The sequence below is a fragment of the Thunnus maccoyii genome, chromosome 8, assembly GCF_910596095.1.
Source record: "Thunnus maccoyii chromosome 8, fThuMac1.1, whole genome shotgun sequence".
In the NCBI taxonomy this organism is placed as follows: domain Eukaryota; kingdom Metazoa; phylum Chordata; class Actinopteri; order Scombriformes; family Scombridae; genus Thunnus; species Thunnus maccoyii.
Window position 1 is genome coordinate 26,310,001 of NC_056540.1, and position 22,659 is coordinate 26,332,659.

Here is a 22,659-nt window from a genome sequence, read left to right on the forward strand (position 1 = left end):
TTAGCTTGTATAGAGTACCTAGGTCCCGACTCAATATACAAGTAGGTGAACTATTCCCTAAAAGGGAAGATAGTTACTGCTAGACCAAGGGATTGATTTAACGAAAAATGAAAAGGGAAAATCCGCTCACCTAATAAGATATAGTCACAATCATCTGAAGACAAATACAACTTCTGGATCAAAAAGAAATATTCTCTTTTATTTGAGTATTTCAATATAAGTGCTGTAAATTTCAATGATGTCACACAAAAAGATCTAAACCTAATGCGACCTTCCAGAGCAGCACTCACTTTCTCCTCTTTTCTCGCTTTTATATCATGCAACAAGAGTTGCGCTATGCCCTAGTTGGTAACATGATATGAAAAAGGAGACAGGTCATCTTTCTGGAAAGGACCTCTTTTTTTCCTCTTTTTTCCCCCCACACAGTGCAGGTTATAATGTAACACACACAAGGCAAGTTGTGACCTTGAATTAAAGCAGGCTGTAACTGGTTTAAACACATTCACTTTTCTTCTGAAGAAAATCACTCAGAGCATAAACGCAGGGTTAATAAAGTTCAACAATATCACTAAGAGGATACAAGGGGGTTATTACAATTCAATAAAATCACTAAGGATACAACAGAGGTATTATAGTTTACTGCACTAAACGCTAAAGCTGTGTGTGAAAAACACTTCATTTAACTGAGATGTGAATGAAAACAAATGAAAAAAATGCGAAACAAATAACTCTGGCATTAAGTACATTTAGTTTATAAGGCCCTGGACTAGAGTTCATTCTTCCTGGAGGTGCCATCCTTAACACTTGACTTTTTCTTTAATAGGTTAAGTACATTTTGCTGCTAATACTATATAATAATATAATATGTACTCTTACTTAAGTAGGATTTATCATGCAGGACTTTTACTTATAATGGAGGAGTTTTACATTGCTGGCATTGGTATTTTTACTTAAGTAAAGGTTCTGAATACTTCTTCCACCACTGCATGTCAGTGCTGTTGAGTTAAATCCACATCACAGTTTTGGAGCTTTTCGTGTTTAAATCAAAGTTTGAATTATTCTTTTTTTTTGCTCGTTTGAATGACTTATATTCTGGTTGCGTGATTCCTTAAAGTGTGATTTTTAAGTCAGCAGCTGTCTTTGAGTAAAATCCATAAAATTTGGGATTTCTTTTGTATCTGAATCAAGATTTGAAGGACTCTTTGTGAGTTCAAAGTTGCACAAATCCCATTTAAGAGTCTGAAAATCAATGGCTGTCTTAGAGGTTCATGGCTGATGTCGGAAAATAATCAAAGTTGGAATAGCCCATTGCAGATGTTAGAAATACTCATGTGAAGTAACGGCAACATCAAAGGAAAAAGGAGGTATATATGTAAATAGGGGGAGAAGTGTGGGGAAGAAGGGGAAGGATCCAGAGTCTCTACATTTACAGAAAACAGAGCACTTGCTGCCAGATCGCATTCCTTCTAGTGGAGGGTGAAGACAAGTAGCCGAAACATGACTAAACCACACCAGTTTGGGCGTTTAATCTGGCAGACACAGGGAATTAAGACAGGGGGAGAAGGGACCGTGGAGTCTGTGTGAGACTGGTTAAGACGGACAGGAGATGAGGGGACATATTGGGGGGAGCAGGATCACAGCAGAAACATTATGATCGACTCGGACATAGAACAGGTGTATAAACGCCGTGCTAGGAAAGACAGAGAGCAGGGAGGGATTGTTTGTGACAATCTCCCTTGGGGGGGGTAGTGGTTCAATTTACCTTTATATCCTATCTTGACTGCTCCTATTACACAACCGAGGAAAGGGAAACATTTGGAAAAGAAAATTACTTATCTCTGTGGTGGCAGAGAGCTAAGACTGACAAACACATTTACTTATAACTTACAGGGAGCACAAAAAGTAGAAACGGTTGCTGGCATAAAGCTGATGTACCTGCCAACTTGGTTTTATATATTAGGAAAATTAAGCTTTACAGGTATTTTTTCCCGAAGATTATCGTTGTCTTCGCCAGCGGTGAAGGTAAAGCACGTTTTCAGCTTCTGCTCTAATTTCAATCTCTGTACTGTGTATATAAATTACAGTCGTTGCGGTGATTGAGCTGAATAGCTAATACTAAGCATGAGTGACAGGATATGACTACTGATATTACTGAATGTGCGAGCTCACCCATCTTTTTTTTTTTTCTTACCAGAGTTCAATTTAAGTCACAGGCAAAATAAAGGCGTTCAACTGGATCAGAAAAAAACATCTTGCATGAAAAGTATAATTCTCAAGCAAAGTGAAAAGTGTTTTTTTACCTGATACTCTGGAATCCAGGGCTATACATGTAAGCCAAGAGGGAGTTGGAGAGAGACAGATAGGTAGGCAGACAGGCATACAGACATAAAATAGAAAAGAGAACGGATATAAGTAGGAGTTAGGAAATGCAAATAGAAAAAAGAAGAACAAGTAGAAATTTGCTTTTAGAGAGAGAGAGAGAGACAAAGAAATGCAAATAGGGAAAAAAAAAAAAAACAAGTAGAAAATTGGTTTCGGAGAGAGACAGACAAAAGAGACAGAGGCTGCAGATTTAGAGGAGTGAATTAACAGTTTAGTTACAGTAAAGGAAAAAAAAATATCCAGTGTTTGACAAACTTAATAATGAAGATGTTAATTAAAGCAGGAAGTGATTAATCCGAATTATAGAAGCCTCTGTGGTCAGAATCACCACATTTTTCTGTAAAAAAGTGTCTTGGATGATGCTGATGATATTTCTGTCCATAGGAAGCAACATGAATTAATTCAGCATCTGCAGCATAGTAAAATATTCATTGTTAACACTCTCCATCTGCTTTGCTTCGCCAAAAGCAAGACACTAACAGGCTAAAACAAAGAAGAACACACTGTTTCTCTTGATATCGGAGTGTTATAACAGTCTTTGTTTTCAAACTACATGAGCCAGTTTCATCTTGGTCTGCTTCAAAACATTTTACTGTCTACTTGTCAAGAGGTATGTAGGCTCACCCTCACTCTAATATGAATGCATCATGAAGCAGAATACTTAAGTTTGTCTTTTTTTTTTTTTTTTTTTTTTTTTCCCAATTTGGCCGTCATTTCCACTTCAGTGATTTCAGCAACTGCACGGCAATGAACCAACAGAACACTAAGATGAATCGAAAACACCTTAGTGGTAAAATGCAGTGCTGAGAAAGCGCTGACAATGGGTTAAGCCTTGCATATAAAACAGGATCTAGATGCTTGTGACAAAAGAATGGCCAAGGAAGTCTTCTATTCAAGCTCTGGCCATGTAATGTGATTAAAAGGCGCTTTGTGCAAATGGCAGTTATTCAGGGTTTGAAAGATAAAATAAGCTCCCAGTTCTCCAAGAAAAGGTAACGCGCTACCTATTCATCCCCGCTGCATCCAAAGCAAGGAGTTACATTCCTGACGGGAGCCTTAAACAGGAGGAAAGAAAAAAGAAAATGGATGGTGCACAGTTGGCTCTGAGGAGGGAAACATTAATAAGATCAGGAATGTGACCCCTCCAACAACTCCCTCACTGCAATCTCCTCTCCCCTCAGAGATGGATCAGCGCTGTGGATGGGGGATTGCTGATGAGGGAACTTGTAAATACATAATTAGGGCTGAATAGTTTGGAGTGCCAGATCTTTGTTTCACAGGGAATATGTCGTCATTGAGTGGCTGGAAATGACACTTAGGGGAATGCTGTTTGATGCGGCGTGTCAGGGTTTAACTACAGGACCTTTGACAGGGGGTAAGGTGTCGAGGAAGTCTGAGTTAAAGGTCAATAGGAAGCGACATCTCAGAACTCATTACCCTCATTAATGCCAGGTGAAGCACCGCCATTTCAGAAAAATGATATTCCAAAGAGGCCTACCCATGGCTTTTCAGCTCCCTAAATACCTGCCCTTGACTCACTAATACAGGAGCATCACTTCAGCAGTCTACAAGGTGGAATATCTAAATGGATGATAGAACAATTACAAAGTTGAGGTGCAGTGCTGCAAAAAGAAATAGATTTTACAAAGAGAGCAGAAAATTAATGTGAAAAGCCAGGGAAATACAACATTTCTGTTTAGTGGGAGAGATGCTTAACTTTTTAATTAAATTCCATAAAGTAGTCTAAAGTCTTGCTTCTATCAATGGTCACAATACAATATTAGTTTTAAGTCATACCCAGTTCAAGAAAATCTTCCACATTTCTTGGTTTTGGATAGCTCTTTCTGAAAAAAAAGGCTCACTGCTGCACAAAAAGGATTGAATTTCATGTTGCCCGAAGCAACAACAGTGGTTTGCTTGCAAAAAAAATGGGAAAAGACTATTAATGCATTTAAAAGTAGTCACCATTGCTGATCAATGCTGAGAAAAAAATAGAAGAATGGAAAAAAAAGACAAAGGTGCCACAAAACTAACTACAATATTTTAGCAGTGTCTGTGAAATGCAGTACAAAAACACCACATTTGACTTCTAAGCACCGGAAATACCACCAGAAACTATTTATCACTAGTTTGTCATGAAAAGTTACTTGTTTGCACTGAAAATACTGAAACTCCAAAGTTGCTCTTTGAAGACTGCCCATGAATACATTTCCCCTGCAGTCCATGCCCTTCTGTCAAGTGTGTGTAGGTGTACAGCGTGTGTCATCGTGGCTCACCGATGGTGCAGTGTTCACCGGTCCAGCCCTGGTGGCAGTCACACTTGCCCTCCCTGCAGACTCCGTGGTCGATGCAGCGTGGGTGACAGTCCCTCTGCTCACATTCCGGCCCTGTCCAGCCTTCCTCGCAGTGACACACACCACTGATGCACGATCCATGGGGACCACAGTCCACCACACACACCTCTGTTGCGAAGGAAAAAGCCATGGAGACATATAGCTTCTGTACCGAGAAAAGTTGCTTTTTTCTTCTGTACTAGTGTATTTTTGTATTCTGTATAGACACATCTGCCACTACTGAAAAATGCTCTGATGTCTGCTGGAAATGTTAGCTCTCTTGGTTAAAGTGGACCAAAAAGTTTAACTGTAAACAGCACATGTTTTGAACTTAATTATTTAAAAAAAAAAAAAAAAAAGTGTTATAAAAATGTGAAAATATTTGAAAAAAGATAAGCAATCTGAGGAGACTCAAAATTACTGCCAACCATTTGCATAGCAAAGCTTTAGAAGTTTTTTTTTCTTGTTTTTTTTTTTTTTGATTAGCCTTTACTGCTTTCTTTTGCTTTTTGGATTAAAATGGGCATTTAGTGTACACAATTATTTTCTTAAATTTGGCATATGAATTGTCAAAACTGTGAAACTTGGAAGGAACAGAATCCCTAAATCAACTTTAATTCTGCTGCCACTTTGCCAAAATACACAATAAAAAGCTGAGAGAGATAAATCTTCCTCCAAAAAGTATCATGTTAACCTTGATATATGGTGGCATTCGTTTTATCGGTTCAGGTGATAATAAAGTCACTCAATGTCCACAATAGAGCACAGCAACAATGCAGTACTCTCAGATAACCAATTCATAATGAGTGTATGTTTCAGTTCACATTGAAGAGATAAAACTTTAAACAGAACATCACAAAGAAACACACTCTGCATTTTTGTCGGGCATTATGAAGGCAGATGGATGATATCTGAATTAGTTTGGATCTATTTTATGTAAAAATGTACGCAGCAGCAAATTCTGGAGGACTTTATTTTAATTAGCTTATCAGCAAACGGGTCCAATCAGTGTAACAACCACTTTTTTCCCATCTAAAATGACATCAAAGCTTATCTCACAAAATGTAAGTATTTCTCTGAATAAATACCCTGGAATAATAGAAAAGACATTCTTCCATGCACATGCACATGCACAAGCAACACGGGCTATTGTGTCATTTTTATTTTTCCATTTTAAGTCATCTTTATCAAAGTCATTTCATAGACCACTTTATTTTCTCATGTGTACAGAAGCCCTAGAATGAAACAAAACCTGTCATCACTCAAAAAGTCTAAATTCAGAGCACAAGAACAGTAAAGCACAGACATTACTTTGTGCATCTAAAAATTTTCGAAACAACCACTTTTCGGGTTTCTTTTCAGGTTTTACATATTCTCAAAGCTCATTTGCATGGCTCTTGGCAGACTGAGGCGAGGGTTATGAATTTAAGCAGGTTCTTGTGTCTGAACTTTGATAGATGTTAGATCAACATGTTTTTCTTCAAGTACGGAAAGCATTGGAAACAGCAGAGCAGCTGTTATGAATCCGTGTTATCTTCAGAAAAGCAAATTCAAATGATTGAATTCAGGGGTGGTAAGTAAATCAGCGCGTACCGGGCTAAAGCTAACGCTCAACAAGCTGTGGCTGCTCTTGTGTGAGAATAAGAAATGTTCATTTACTGGAACCAAGAGCGTCTATCAAAGCTGTTGAACAGAAGAGCCATAAAGCTTTCCACTGTGACAATAGCCGTCAGTGTACTGGAAGAAAGTAGCTCAAGTATGTCCTCAGACTTTAAGTGACTCGATGCTCCAGGAAATGCATATAGCCACATAACTGAAAAGTTTGTGACTTTTGAAAACTTGGTGTAGCCTGCAGGGAAAGCATATTAGCCAAGAGACATCATTCTGCCGTTCAAAATATACTAAGTCATGGATAAAAGATCTCCTAATTTTGTTCATGTATTTTTATTATTTTTTAAGCTAATCCACCCCCACTGCTATATCCACATTCATCCCCTTTTACTGAGGCTCTTTTAACTGTCTGTTTCCAGTTCTCTGAATAGAGATTTTCTTCGATTGAGAGACCTTGGATGGTTCTGATTAAGTCGAGCCAACACTGTAGAATATTAAGCATGCCTCTGGAGGGGAGTCATTCGATTCCAAAGGGATACCTCCTTCCCATAGAATCTATGCAATCAATTTTTCATTAGTGCAAAAGTGTTTATCTGCCTTTAACATGCCCCTGACTCAAGCTGGATAGGGGTTGTGGGCGGTCGATCCATGCTATGTGCTTGTTAATTAAAGTTTATTTAATTGAAGAAGAACTGCAGCATTAATTAAGACGGACTCCTCCACCCACCCAGGTGGGTAAACTCTCTAACTTTTGGACTGTGCCGAGGCCTACGTCGTCAGTTCTGCTATCGACAGGCTCCAGATATCTTGCTGAGTGAGAGGATTATGTCTGGAATTTCGAATGCTTTAACAGAATAACAAATTACTTCTCTTTAAAAAAGAAAATAAAGGGAGACACAAAAGGAAAAAAAAAAAAAATCCCTGTTCACCAAAACAATCATTCTTTCTTCTTGGGCACCGACCAAACCGGCTGCACGCTGCTTAAAAAGGTCCACCACACATCTATCATCTCAAACATACCATCCAGCCTCCTTATGCTTTAATTTTCACTTGAATTTCAGCCAAGGAAAATACATTCAACAGCCTTTAATACTGACAGACACAAACTGCAACTTCTGCTTTTAATTGTTGGACTCAGTATAGCCATTGTGTTTTACTCTAGGTTCAGCACACAGAGAATGAGTCTATTCTGAGGGGGGAAACAGCGCATAAATCACCTGAATCGCAGGCGCAGATAACAGATAGGAGGGGCCAGCCTTTGAACTAACATGTCACCTACCTGTGTTGAAAGGCAAACCCTCTGAATAACAAATTAAGAGGCTCTGCTGCAAGCAGATGGGAACACACGATTGTCTCCTTCTCCTCTAGAAAACCTGAAGCTGGTGTAAAATAAACTGGCATTTTTTTGGAAAAGGTTCTGAACAAATCTATTAGGTCTATTTTAAAATGAGACACATCGGTGATACTTATCAAGACGAACATGTCGGGTCGCACAAGATTAATGTGTGGAGTCAAAGCTTTGCTGTTACCATATGTTGTGTTTCAAATCAACATGTGCTACAAGTGTTGATTACCAAACTTTAATGGTGTGATCACGCTTACAGTATGATTTATTTATTCCAAAAAAAATTAAGCTGTTTCTGTAATTTGGACATTTAGCTTGAAACTACCAAACTGCAACCAAATTAAGGCTTATAAATGTATGTATGTCAGAAATGATCAATATTAGTCCTTTTGACTTAAACCAACTTAATGGACTTAGTTTTTAATTTTTAATTTTAAATTGAACTTCTCTGATGAATATATACTGTAGTAAAGAACATAAACTGCAAAAAATGAATACGAGCAGCAATTCAGACTGAAGTTTGCTCTTATTTTCACCCTTTCTTAAGTTATACAACACTTTCCAAGCCTGAGTGACTGCTGGCTATCAGATGTCAACATCTGCCTCCCTATACCCGTGAAAGCTTTTTTTTGGAGGGTTAGGGGTTGTTTCCTGGAGTCAGTTCAGATTACTTTCTTACTCCAATTTGGACAGGAACTGAGACTTTTTTAGACATCTTAGTGTGTTCGTGTTGTGCCAACAGACACTGAATGTTATTGTTCTCTAGTGGACAGATGAATCAAATTAAAAGCTCTACACACGTATGAAGAGATCCACATCCTCATGAGAAGACTTTCTTGTCATTGTGGCCTTCTTATATTAATGAAATATATGACTTGTACCTCCATTTTACTGAAGTAAAACTTTACTGAAGGTGATGTAGGAAAGATGTAACATAAAGCTCATAAAACTCAGCGCTGCTTGTAATATAACATACACTGCACATCATAGCTCTCGAGATGAAAAACTTGAGTCAGTCAGGCTCTCATTCATCATCTCTGGAGAAAATGCAGAATATGAATCAGTAGGACATCACAAATTAATAATTTTGGTTCCTTCGTGTGCACTGTGGGGAGAAAGCTGAAGAATACTGATTCGACTGTCTGTACTATTCAAAGAGTTTAATTTCAAATTGTGACATATTAATTTAGGAAAACAAATTGCCCTCTAATGTTCACTAAATTGTATTTCAAAAATACAGATGATTAATTGTGATTTTTTTTTAAATTGTTAAAACTTAAAGCATATACAACATTGCTTTCCTTGATATTTAGAGTTTTATTTGAATAAGTTTAGTTGAATAATTACTCCTTAAGTTTCTTAATAAGATACCAACATGCAGACACATTGTGCTCTTTACTTCAACCTAAAACTTGGTAATAAAGGCTTATACATCTGCTGTTGTGGACACCTGGTGCTGCAGTGTCTGTGCACAGCAAGAGGGGTTTGTTTGGAATAAACACAGAAAGAATTTGTTGCCAGTTACTTGTTAGTGAAACTCAAACTTCATCCACAAAAACAGCAAAAAAAAAAAAAAAAAGACAAAAGAACAGACTGTTTGCAAGGATTTGTTAGTTCAGTACAAACAACACTGTGCAAATGGCATTCAGAAATGAATGAATTAATAAAATGTAAGACCTTTTAGATTACAACTCTAAGTAGCTTAATATGTCCTTTGATTCGATTAAAGCCAATATGAAGAATTTGAACATGTCCAACTATGTTATCCCCAGTGGTGGTATAAGAAAAGAAGACACCAGGATTATCACACTTTTCTATACACAAAATGTATGACTTCAGAATACTTTTAAAAAAGCCTATAATCACATTACAGCTGAATTGATTAATTGAAGTCAACTGACAGAAAATGACTCGGCAACTATTTTGATAATCAATTAATCAGTCATTTTCAGGTGATAAAGCTAAACATTAATTCCAGCCTCTCAAACGTCTTATGTGATTGTTATTTAAAATATTACGGTTTCGGACTGTTGGTCTAACAAAACAAATGATTTGAAGATGTTACCTTGACACCTCACATTTTTCACAAAATTTCAGACGTCTCATTGACCAAACGATTAATCAAGAAAATAACTGGCAGATTAATTGATAATTATAATAATCCTTAGGTTTAAGTGAGCAGAAGAAAGTGAAATGTGTTCTGACCTATGGAGCAGTCGGCCCCCTTCCAGTTGGCCTCACAGATGCAGGTTCCTGAGTCGGTGTTGAAGGTGCCGTGACTGGAGCACTGCTCTGGACAAGTGCTCTTCAGGATCTCACAGCTGATCCCTCCCCAGCCTGGGTTACAGTGGCACTCACCATGATGACAGGCTCCATGACCGGAGCACGTTGAGTCCACACAGTCCACTGAGGACACACAGTTAGGACGACAGCGATGTCAGTTAGACAGGATATCAAACCTACTTATTTACTGCGGCCACTTTGACTCTGCTAACAGCCAAAAATCATTTTTAGAGGGGAAGTGGGTCAGTGCCAGATGATGGCTGGTGAGCCACAGCTGATTTTTTTTTTTTTTTTTGCAGTGTTTAGTGGTGGCCGGTAGTAATTTTCCACCCTATGTTCAACTAGCTCCTCTACGGTATATTATAGGGTACTTCCAATATACTGACAGCATAATTATGCTCCATTATAGGCACTAGGAAAAGGGGCATAATTAGTGTCTCGACAGATATAATCAATTACTATTAACAATTTGCAAATCAACTTGCTGATCTAGGTTAATAATTGGCAATTATGACCAACATAATCAACCCATTACTAACAAGGGATAATTTGCAACAACTTTATTGTGCTTCCTCTGGAGCTGGTTGCTCTGTGCATCTGCATGTTTGGACACTGACAATGATTATTTACCTGAACCTATTTATAAAACCCTGATATGCAAGTTTAAAATTACAAATGTGACCTCCTCCTGTGTTCCCATATTTCTTCACTTCAAAGAAAACCACAATATATTCATTTAGTGAACTCAATAGCTTTTTACATGAAAGGTCAACAACCTGCACGTGTAAATCTGAGCTGATAATTGCCTTTTGTCTGCATGTGGATCAATAAAGTTAAATGTACTGAAGTGAAGGGGGGGAGGTGGAAAAGGTTGACAAGAAAGAAGCAGCTCCTTCCCTATAAACGGAGGAACAGATGCCATTGACTGATCGATTTTAACAGGTGTCTTCAACTGTGGAGCGTTCCAATAGGTGACTGCATCAACGGACCCCGCACAATCTGTTCCAGCGCATAGCCAACATTCATGTGCTCTGAACACTAAGAGTGACTTAATTTATACACACACACTATCAATAACAACATCCAAAGCATTATCTGCTTGGCGGAGTTGAAAACACTGATTGTTTCACCAATGGACTATGTCGATCCCCCTTGAGCTTCACATAGAAATATGTTCCATCTAGCTGCTGCAAATCCAATGGGGAGATGCTGTGTTTTTCTTTCATTTACCTTGTTCACAGTTGGTTCCTTTGTGGCCAGTGTTGCACACACAGTTACCCGCCACGCATAGTCCGTGTCCCCCACATTGAGGATCGATACACTGGGAGGAAGGTACGTCACACTCTGTGCCCTTCCAGCCGCTGTAGCACTGACAGCGCCCCCTGGTGTACTGCCCGTTACCGCTGCACAGGACTGGACAAGCAGCTGAAGATACACATGACATAACTACTGTAACTGTGGTCCATTTTTAAACTTGTTTGTTGCAGACCTTTGTAAAACTCACAGTTACAACAGGGTATGATTCCTCTTTGGTCTGCTCACCCAAATCTCTCCATACAGATAGCTTTGGTTTTCTTTGTCCAGGTTTTGACATATCCATCTCTTCCATTTCTTCTCCCCCCACTCCCCAATATGATGGAGGAGAAAGGGAATTTCTTTTGTGGTGCTTGAAGCATTTAAAATTTACATATAAACAAGACATTGAGTCTACACCCATAGGGGATCTGTGAGGCTGTAATTTGGCATAGAGTTGCTTTGCTAGATTTTCAGCTTTAGCATGCTGGCATACACAACAACATGATGATGTTTGTTTACATGTTCACCATCTTAGGTTAGCATGTTAACGTGCTTACATTTGCTAATTATCAGAAATACAAAGTACAACTGAGGCTGATGGAAGTTAAAACTACAAATGCAGATCATTGAAGTCAGTAGGATTCATTCTCTGGTGGTCAAGAATGTTTATAGAAAGTGTCATGGCAATCTATCCAATAGTTCATGAAATATTCCATTTTGGACCAAAGTGTAATATTTAGCCTGACTAAATATTTTCACAGCAATGTCAGACAAGCAACTGTTGCTCTGGATAATCTACGCAACAAGCTGTATCAGTTTTCATGGAGACTATTTCTTTGGTTCAAAGTTGTTGCAATTAAATAGCAAGGTCCGTGGATTAGTCAGAATTACCAGGACAGTGTTTGAACAACTTGACAGCAATGTTTGTTGTCTTCTACAAGGACAAAGTACAAAGGACCCTTTTCAATGCTGTGATCACCATGAACGATTGAATTCATCCTCATTGTGTTGGAGTGGCAGCAGAAATCGTAGGAATTCCAAGACCTAGGCAAATAAAAGCAACTCTATATGCATGAATAGATACCACTAGAAGTTAAGGGAGATTCTTTTTTGTTATTTGGATGAGCTGAGCATTTAAGCCATGAGCTGAGTGGACAGTAAAGGAGTATAAAAGCTGAATAATTACCTCTGGAACAGTACGGCCCTATGAATCCTGGGAAGCAGTGACACGATCCTGCTACACATTCTCCGTTCCCATAACAGTTGTGTGTGCACTCTGTGACAGATTCTGTGGGTACAGCATAGCAGTGTGCAAGTCCAACTATTAATAACTCATCAGATTGTCATATGAGAGCAAATATGAAAGACCTCCTTAATATAACATTTGACTGTACAGTTCATGAAATTCTGTGAAACAACCACAACTTTTCCTTTTCCCCCTGCATGAATCTAGGGGTTTTTAAGCATCTCTTATCTGCACTACTCGTATCAGGCATGGCATACATTTACAGCTATTTGTCCATGTCCCACTAAGGTCTAAGCCTCCATAACATGTATGCTGCAGTCCGACTGTTCACATCTAAGCCATGTTGAGTAAAAGCCACACAGGCATTTTAAATTAGACCAAATAATTCCATTTCCTTGACATATTTTCCTTTCCTCCTGTCGCTCTCTTGCCTCATCCCCCCCCCCAAAAACCCTTGAATGACTGATCATGCCCACACAAGCCATGCAATCTCCTGAGTGTTTACAGCTTAAATCCTCTCTGAGTTGAAGTTAATCTGACATATCCTACAGACAGATCTTGTGTTCATTCAACAGACCATCGCTTATAAAGGGCACCCCCAAAAGACTGGGGCCCTCATTTTGATTGGTGTTAAGAGGGCAAACTTTTTTGTTATTATTCTAGCTGGTATTGTATGTTCCTTGAGCCGTCGTCGGACCCAGGCAATTTTGACCTCAAACGTCGATACCTTCATATTTGTGGGGCCAGATCAATGGAACTCCCCACAGGAAATAGAAAAAGAAAAACATTACATCAACCTTAGTGTTTTTCCTACCTCAAAACCCACAAGGAAATTTCACAGACTTCAGAACGCTGAAGAGGTTGTTAGGAGAGAAGGATCAATGCTGTGCATGGTCTCGTATTATAGTGTTGAACACAATAATCCATTACCCTCCAATGAAAACCTAGATATGCCTCCTAGGTGGCTCAAAGTTTGAAAAGCTCAGCTTGTTTGTGTGGCAGCCAGATTTTTCAAAAAACCCATTGTTTGTTCATGCAGGCGCAGCTGTTTAAGGAAATTAAAGTCTTCCAAACATGTCATTACACATCATTCCAATCATACTCATCAGCCATTGCAGCAGATGTGTGTCCTCGTACCCTGGATGATGGTGTTATAGGACACTGTCTCCACGCTCCGGCCATCATTATAAAACGCCAGGTGCCACACCCCTGAGTCCAGGTACTGGATGAATCCAGCTTGGTGGACAGTGACCGGGTGCTCCAGCCGGGCCCTTGTCTCTGGTTCACTCTGAATCCGATGCTCTTTGGCGATGAGCCGGCTGCCATCCAAGAGCTCCACAAAGTCATACTGCAAAACAACAAGATTCCAGCAGATGCGGATGATTGCTATTTTAATCTCAGTATAATTAAACCATGCAGTTAAGAGGCAAGAGAGTTCAAAAAGTTTGTGTTTTCATCTGTTGGATGCTTTGCATGCAGCTCCTCTAACAGTCTGAGAGGAACTTTTTAAAGTTGAAATGCGAGACACAATCAGAAGAGGTTTGTGCACAGAGCAAATACTCAAGTATAATAAATGTTGATTTTTCAGTGGCAGTTATTTCGAGTTCATAGATGTTGTTCGGAGAGTGGTTTGTATACTGATAGAGCTGATATGGCTCTGGGGCAAATGCTCAAAAATATTCCCAAAAATATATTGTTAACTGATGGATGTTCAGACTCTGGCAGTGTGATTATTATAATCTGTTAAATTAACATTGATAATACACTGTGTGGATGCAGAGACTTAAAATTCAGAGTTAATCAGTGCTGGTATACCTGCACAAAATACAAATAAGATGATAAACTACATAACTATTTTATTTTATTTTAAGACTATTTTTTTCTCTTATTATAATTAAAGTCAAAACATCATTGATACACTCAATAGACAGACAGACAGACAGACAGACAGACAGACAGCTATTAAGGTGTTCATTGATGTGTTTTATTGTTTGTTCTGAATTATATTTAATCAGGACTCCCTGATTAACAACATAGATTCTGATAGGATTATTCTTGTAAAATAGAGTAAATTGAATTGAATATGACATCTACAATCTATTCACAGCAAATACTTCCTTGTTGGCGATGTCAGAATGCTCCACTAGAAGCTGTATGCTGTGTACATACTGAACACAGCATAAAAGTAAATATAACAGTATATATACAGTACCTCAGGGTTATGTTTTTCTTTCCATTACTCTGGGAATGCAGCATAACAGTCTCTACATTTTTTTGCAAACAAACATTGATTTACGGGGTAAACAAGGAGTAACGAGTCATTCCTGCCAAGTGAAAAGAGTAAAGTGGTGCATCTGCTCTCACAGCACCTGCTCAACACCTGAACCTCATTTTGACTGAAGCTGTAGGGTACAGAGCACTGCAGCAGAAAACAGTGTAACACATACCAACAATCCCTAAACAGCCTATAGGATGCAGAGGAGCACAGCAGATGCAGACAGGCAGATCCCTTGACTAAAGCGGTTGTTAGCTACACAGATGTACTGAACCTATATAAGACTCCTGACAGGAACAGAGACTATGGACGTCTTTGAAATATAATGCATCCGGATTGTAATTCTTTTTTATGTTTGTTTGTTTTAGAAGAGATTGGATTTAAATCGAATGAGGTTGTTTGCAGAGGACTTTGATTTTTAACTGACACACAGTTGAGATATTTAAATTTAAGACACGTACATTTTTAAATAGGTATCACATCTTTTTCAGTTGAATTTAATTCATTTTTAAAAAGTAATAGATCAATTTCAACAGATTTTTAAATTTAAATTTATTGTTTTAGTGTGAAGAGAGAGAAGTGGGAAAAATGGGAGCAAAGACCTGATTATGGTGCAGATCTGCAAGAGTTTCATAAAATAATGAAAAAAGTGAAAATTACAGAATTTTTGCAGTTTACAAATATCTTTTTTAAAGATTAAAACATGAGATAATGAGCCATGTAAATGTGTTAAATACCTCTAATACTATAATACATTTTAAAATATGTTTCTTAAAGCTGCATTTTACAAGATTTTTTAATAACATTAAATCAAATAACTGCATTTAATATGAGACTTTAAAAAGATAAATGAATAAACTCAAATCCGCAGCTCTAATGAGCTTTTAAGTCCCCATTTCCAGCAGCAGCAGCAAACAGCTGTTTTTACTAAAAAGTCATAATAAACCCACTGTGTGCTACCTGCCTAGCACTAAATGGCAGAAAGAAAAAGCAGCTAGCTGGTAACTTCTAGCTGCTAAAGAGCCAGATATTTTCTCAGGAGTTGTCGGAGACCAAACCAGAGCTAAAAGGAGAGTAAATATTGTACCTACATTCATCAGATGGCCAGAAACACAACTCCAAATGAATGTTGGTGTTGCTCTGTGGCTCAGCAACTATCTGCTAACATTTAGCCAAAACACCTGTATAAGCACTTGTTTGTGTCATCTCATTACTGACTTATTCTGTTCCCTCAAAGCCAAAAATGAATATCAGTATGTGCACAACATTCAGCCACATAGAAACACAATGGCCTTCAAAATGGCTGAAAGAAAGGGACAAGGAAATGCATTAAAACTGGATTTAGTGCTCAGGAATGTGACAAACATGGACCCCAGCAACCATTCAGCTGACTCGCAAACGACAGGAAATAGAGCATTAAGCAAGGGGCAGGTGAAGTCAACACTGTGATTTAAACCCCTTTGAGTAGAGCAGAGGGGCAAGGGAGGGATATTAACCTGGCGGAAGTTGACTTCTTTGTGTTGTAGAAGAAGTAATAAAACAGTTCATCCCACAAGCTCTAAACCTTCTGGCTAAGTGCATACATCTCGATTAGCTGGTGTGAAGCCCCCCCCACCCAACTCGTCTCAATCCAACAATACCAGTGAATAGCAGCTAAGAGACAAAGTGTGGAGAGACCGCCAGATGCCCCCATGGACAGAGGAGGAACGCTCAGAGCCTGTAAATTCTCCAGCCTTTAGATTGAGTGAACTTTGTCTGACACTTGATAACAACTACAAATACCAAAGAAAAACACAACAAAACTTTGTTTTTTCTAATTTGTTTGGTTTGTATCAGCACAGACAGACACTCAATAGCAGATGGAGGAAGTCTATCTTTGAGAAAAGCTGGTGCACTTAATGGTTGCCTTGTCTTCCAAGCTGTGAATACGACGAACAGTCAATATCTCTCATTGGAGTCTTTCATGCTCAGTTAAGTAAATGCATTGATTTGTGCCCCTGGTACCTGGACAGAATGTAATTTAGAGGTGGCCACAATGGACACAGTGTCCAGCATTGACAAGCTTGAGTGTCTGTGCAACAATTGCTTTAGACATAAAAGTAGTGTTTTGTTAATTAGTACCCTTTGGTCTTTGATTTTGTTGGTCTCCCTTTTTTCACCTTGAAAGTGCAATCCAGCTCACCTGTTGTCACTCGCCTCAGACTTTCTTCCATCAAAGAGTGGCCGTAACTGTCTACACTTGAGTGAAGCCCATCTTTACTAAGAGAGAATGTCAAGAAGGTGATGCTAAGAGCTTTCACAGTCAAGTGTGGTGGAAAATAGCCATTGTCTGAGTGCTTCCATCACCATCACCAGATGTCGGACATTTGGATGCCCAGAAATGTCATTCAAGTGACACATCAGACATTTTGGAAACACTTCAGTTTGCAAATGGCAAACATTTAGTGGAAGTGAAAGAATTGCATGCCCACACAAACAAATTGAAGCTGAGAGAAGAAAGCTGAAGCTAAATTGGAGCCCACTTCTAATTTGAAGATGCATACATGTCCAAAATAGTAATAAGGAATCTCATAGGCAGATAAGCAATTTAGATAATATGCATTTGCATTGTTTGATGTTGTTTTTAACTGTATTAAAGCTGAACTAATATTTTTTTTTATATTAACAAGGGATCAAGTGATTATGTGACATGTCAAAGTGGTTGAGACAGTTTGCCACAAGTGATAATTACAGGATAGTGGCAGATTGAGTTTACCTTCATTTCTAAAGATTTTTTTCTTACTTTTGTGATAAAACCATTGAAATATTTATCTGTGACATGCATGAAAAACAAACTGTAGTACTACAGTAGCACAAGCACAGGAGAGTCTTAAAGCCAATGAACTGACTGAGTAATGTCAGTTACGCAGAAATAGCTATCGTAAGTTTGCCAACTTTAACTAAAATTAGCCAAATAAGCTACTGGTCATACCAGCTCAAGTAAGGTTGTAGCTGAAAACGGTGCATTGCATTTCTCATGAATTCAATTTTCCATTTGTAAGAACAATAATATGTTATTTCTTCTTTCAAATGTTACATAGTTGCACTTTAAAAAGAGGCACAAAGGAGTCAGTTTACCTGAGTGTGAGATGGTGCAAGACCCTTCCGTCCATAGACTCCAATCAGAGCGTTCTTCTGTACCGAGATGTTAAACTTGAGGAAGCGTGGTTGCTCCATGCTTAGCTGGGAACGCCAGAACACCCCTGGTGGGACACTCTGACCCACTCTCTTCCCTATGTCAACCTGTCCAGTGTCAATGGAGTTGTTTTCCTGATGAAGCACGCTAGTCCTTCCTAGAAGACAGAAACACATCCCCCAACGATATCATGTCAGGTGTTACAGAATTAAAACAGCACGTTTAAGGTGATATGGTATAAATCAATCATCACATTCATGCCATTAGCTAAAACTTTCACACTCACATCTAAAATGTAATATTGGTTTCGGTGTCAGTCTTTGATCTCTGGATATCAGTACATGCTGAATCCTATCTTTTGCTTTCCTGTATAATATTATTCCTTTATTCAAGCGGAGATGTAACAATAAGGTAGTCATATCTTTTCGGTGGCCATGCAACATAGGATTAGAAGTAATGTTTCCCTTTAGCCCATGATGCACTGCTCACCAAAAAAAGGACTGGGTATAATTGGCTTTTTATAAGACTCTAACTGGCTGCATCACCCGCCTTTTCTCTGGTACTGGTGACTCATAGAGTAAGGCATCATATCAGATAAGGTCTAAATGGAATCTGTCAGATATACTGAGCGCTACCTTGCCAGAGCAATAACAGCAAATCAAAACAATTTGGCGAATGATGCCCTTAAACAGTGTCCTAACAGTGCAAAAGATGGGAAGATGGCCGTTTTTAATATGACTCATGCTCACATAAAGAACTAAAGTCTGCAATGTGCTATTACAAGAACTGATTTCATTGTTAAGAAGAAAAATTTGAAAAGTGTTTTTTTAAGCCATCAACGCCTAAAGCTCTACTGTAGAGGGAACACAGCTATGCTCTTTAATTTAGTGTCTCAGTGACTTTTAACTTGTTAGGTGGATGATGCAGCGCTGTCCTAAAACAATAAAAACTCAGCCTTTGCTCTTAAGAAGCGATTCAGTGTGTGGACATGGGTATACTGTAGCTGTGTGTGTATCTATATCTGTTTGCTCCAGACCTCCATTATTTGCATACCTCGGCGTTGTGTGTGTAATGAGGCCATTGCCTGTCACTTTAGCTTCAGTCAAAGTGGAGACTGGAAGCCAAGTTTACCTCTGGGGAGAATAATAGCCGGCTATTGATTGCCTTTAAACAGTCCAAAACCTGCCTCATGCTATCTTAATTAGCAGTACTTATGAGGATTTAAATCTAGCCAAGTTTAAATAATTGAGCTTTTGCCTGGCCTACTCAACTCAATTAATGCTTTCATGGCCATGCATTCTAAATACCGCAGTGTGCTTAGAGATTAATTTGGTGGCTTTTGCTGTAAAGGTGAGCTGAGATGGCCTGCATGCTTGTTGTTGAATACAGAATGGTTCAAGATTATGATTAGGCAGTACAAAGCGGTCGGGAATCAGTCAATTAATATTCAGAAGGTGAAAGATCTCAAAAGGCTGACTGGGCATCAAACACCGAAAATTTCACTCTGTCATTCATGAGGCCAAATGTTTTGCAGTAGCAATTTGTCTTTCTCAACTGTCGCTTGGACCTTCATTTGATTTAATGAATTTGTATTTTTATGACCCTTAAAACTTTTCATGTCATGTCTGGAGATAAAGACTTAACCCTGAGAGTACAATATATATATATATTCAAAAAGCCCTACCAAAAGCTTTGACCATGATTTTTAAGTAATAGGTAAACCAATGGTATAGAATATGATTCATCTTGTGTATTAATACTGTAAAGGCTTGTTTGAATGTTAATTGGAAATACATTAATACTAATACTAATACTTATACTAATACACTAATGCTACTACTCAGTCGTTTTTTTCTCACCGTCAGCAGCCAGAGCTGTCACTATGCTTGACTGAGTGGGCCCTGTCTTCCCAACTCCTCCGTTTTCAAAAGCCGGCTGGTTGTCCAACTCTTGGAGCTGCCAATTGAGGCCGAAAAGGTGCATTGCTGTGAAATACACAAAAAAGCTGTGTGGGCTTGTAGAAATGGATAAACAAATAAGCAAACAGGCGCACAAAAACAATCAAGTCACTTAAGCACAAAAGACCTGTGGGAGAGGACAATGGTTGGATCTAGTGCAAGCAAAAAAAAAAACAAAAACCCAACAGTTTAACTTCAAACATTTCAATTCACATTTTTTTTTTATGGCTACTCTGCCATGGGTGGCTTTTGTGTAAACACAGCAATGATAGAGGCCAGACAAAGTCATTTCAATCGATACGTAGGAACCCTGTTGCTCCAGCATGTTTCCTAGGGGACTGCTGTTCATTAACGTGCCAGAGTGTCTGCACACAAACAGCCACTGTATCAAAGAGAGCAGTGGGCAGAATTTCTATTTTGACACAAAGCTTTCACTACAGACAAGTAGATGACAAACAATGGGAAAGTCTTGAACTCTCCAAGTCTAATACAAAGCAAGAAGGATACAAAGACATAGCGACATGTGTGTGAACAAGTAAAATGGAGGAAATGACAGAGTGAGAGACTTTTAAGAAAGTGTAAGGCAGTGTATTGAGACAGTCAGTCACAGCAGGAGGTGGAAGTGAGAGGGTAAGAAGCTGCAACACTCCTCTGGTTCTCTTACATAACTAAACTGTGTCTGGCTTTCATTCAGCCAACCTGCTTTATTGTCACAGTATTGGATGCAATCAAACTGTGTTCTTGTTGTTTTGGGAAACTGAGGTGCTTCTGTGAGCACAGCGAGAGGGCCAATCTCCTTCAAAGTCACCAGCCAGGAAACATGCTGAGGAAGCATCTTGATTTCCGACCATTTGATCTGCGGGAGGAACTTTTCGCCAACACCCGTCGCTCGCTGTTAAGATGGATATCGACTGCAGCAAATAACTTGAGAGGTTGATGTGGGGCCAGGGAGAATATCAAATGTGAAGGAGACCAAAAGAGTGATGGCACACTAGTACGGACAGTGTATCAATCGGTACTTTGTTAAGAAATAGGGTGTCTTTTGTTTAAAGCCTGCTAATGAATATACTTGGCATCAGCTTAGTGTCAATACACACAGCACTGTCCTTGGTAGATCAAATGAACGCATACAACGTAGCCTTAAAATCTAATCAAATAATGCAGACTTAACATTGAGTGACTATGTTTAGCTACCCGGTACATTCAGCCAACATCACCCTCAGTGTCAAGCTCCATTTCTGTTGCCTGTGAAGCAAACCGGCAACAGAAATGGATGCTGACTGGTCCATCAATATTTTTGACAAGTCTGACTTTTCTAAACACTCTGAATGGACTAGTCTGACAGCGCCCCCCCCACCCCCTAATGTGAAAACCTGAGTGATCTGTAAACTTTCATTCCTTTTTTTGTTGCGCATTTATATGTTACGTCAATGAGATTTCCTATTGCTATTTATAACATGGTGAGCTACAGCTTTGGTCACTATGTCTTCACTGAGATATTTTTTTAAAAACTTTTCTGAATCTTTCTCCATCTTCAACCAGATACAGATCATTCTCAGTGCAGATTTGCAAATGCACTGGCAACATGGACATGTTTTGCAGGTTGGCATAATTTTCCAACAATCAGATCATTTGTTACCAATGATCCACGGATCCAAACACACAGTACATTCTCCTTTCTATAGTAAAACTGTAAATATCCTCATATCTAATGTGCTGGTGGCTTTTAACTGAGGAAATACCCCAGAATCCTACAACAACTGTCTGTTGAGCTGTGTCCCATATTGCAAGGATTAACTGAGGACATGCAGCTTTAACCCAAAATGAAACACCCTCTTCATAAGAAAGTGACACCTACTCTGGCAAAATGACTGACAGCATGAAATTAAAGCAAGCAGGTTAAGGTATCACTTAAAGAATAAAAGGTAGTGTAATCTTTTACCGAACAAAACCTGTGTTTACAAAATTTGCATGAAGTATTTTGGAAAATGAACCCTTTTCATGTTCAGAGAAAAATCGCTTTTGAAGGTGACAAGCAGAAGACAGGAAAAGGAGATCTGACAAACAGTACATTCACACACAAGGGGTTGTTGCCTCTTAGCTTAAGAACATGTAATGTGCTTTTTTAAATTTTGTTTTTCAACCTTAAAAATAAATGAGACTTGCCTTGATACAAGTCTCACTGTCTGAGAAAACACCTCGACAGGCTTGGCTCCTGATGTTACACTCTCCTTCACTTAACATGATCAGTCTAGAGACACTCCACAGCAAACACACAGTGCATTCCTGTCTCCCAGTATCACTGACTTTCCAACAGAAAGGAAATTGCATGTGGCGGTGGGCTCTTGTGTATCACACGCGCCACAGAACCACCAAGATCTGTCCCCTCTTCACTGCTCTTAGCACACCAGGGCCTGAATCCCCACTTACCTCATCAACAAATTGCTTTGAGGTGAATAACCCTCAGTTTATGAATTTGCATAAGTTATTCCTGTAACCTAGGCCAGTTCAATTAATATGTACGGGCCGTGAGGAAGAAGCTGGAAAACCTAGCCTTTAATCTTTGATGTGCCTTGTGGAAGACCTCCAATGATGATGAATTGGAGGTTGAATTTACAAGTTCACAACATGTTTGTTTGAGCTCTGACGCCCACATGGTCTTGAGTGCACAGAAGTACAAACACTTCTGCACCAGAAAATGTAACATGAGCCCCAGAAAATCCTCCTGGCTGCTCTCACAGCAAATTCTCCAATG

General features: G+C 39.0%; 1 protein-coding gene across 2 annotated transcripts in view; it reads right to left on the bottom strand.

The window, feature by feature from the left end:
- Positions 1–22,659, bottom strand: part of si:dkey-237h12.3 (teneurin-3) — a 144,197-nt gene that overhangs the window by 46,399 nt on the left and 75,139 nt on the right. The window contains exons 6-13 of one of the 2 annotated variants that reach the window (XM_042418561.1): positions 19,806–19,931; positions 17,889–18,103; positions 13,634–13,844; positions 12,437–12,538; positions 11,185–11,379; positions 9,877–10,077; positions 4,659–4,844; positions 1,763–1,786 (exon numbers count right to left, since the gene is read on the bottom strand). In XM_042418561.1, coding sequence (XP_042274495.1) covers positions 1,763–1,786; positions 4,659–4,844; positions 9,877–10,077; positions 11,185–11,379; positions 12,437–12,538; positions 13,634–13,844; positions 17,889–18,103; positions 19,806–19,931 — 1,260 coding nt within the window. The remainder of the gene's footprint in view (positions 1–1,762; positions 1,787–4,658; positions 4,845–9,876; positions 10,078–11,184; positions 11,380–12,436; positions 12,539–13,633; positions 13,845–17,888; positions 18,104–19,805; positions 19,932–22,659) is intronic. The other variant, XM_042418562.1, reaches the window with a different exon arrangement.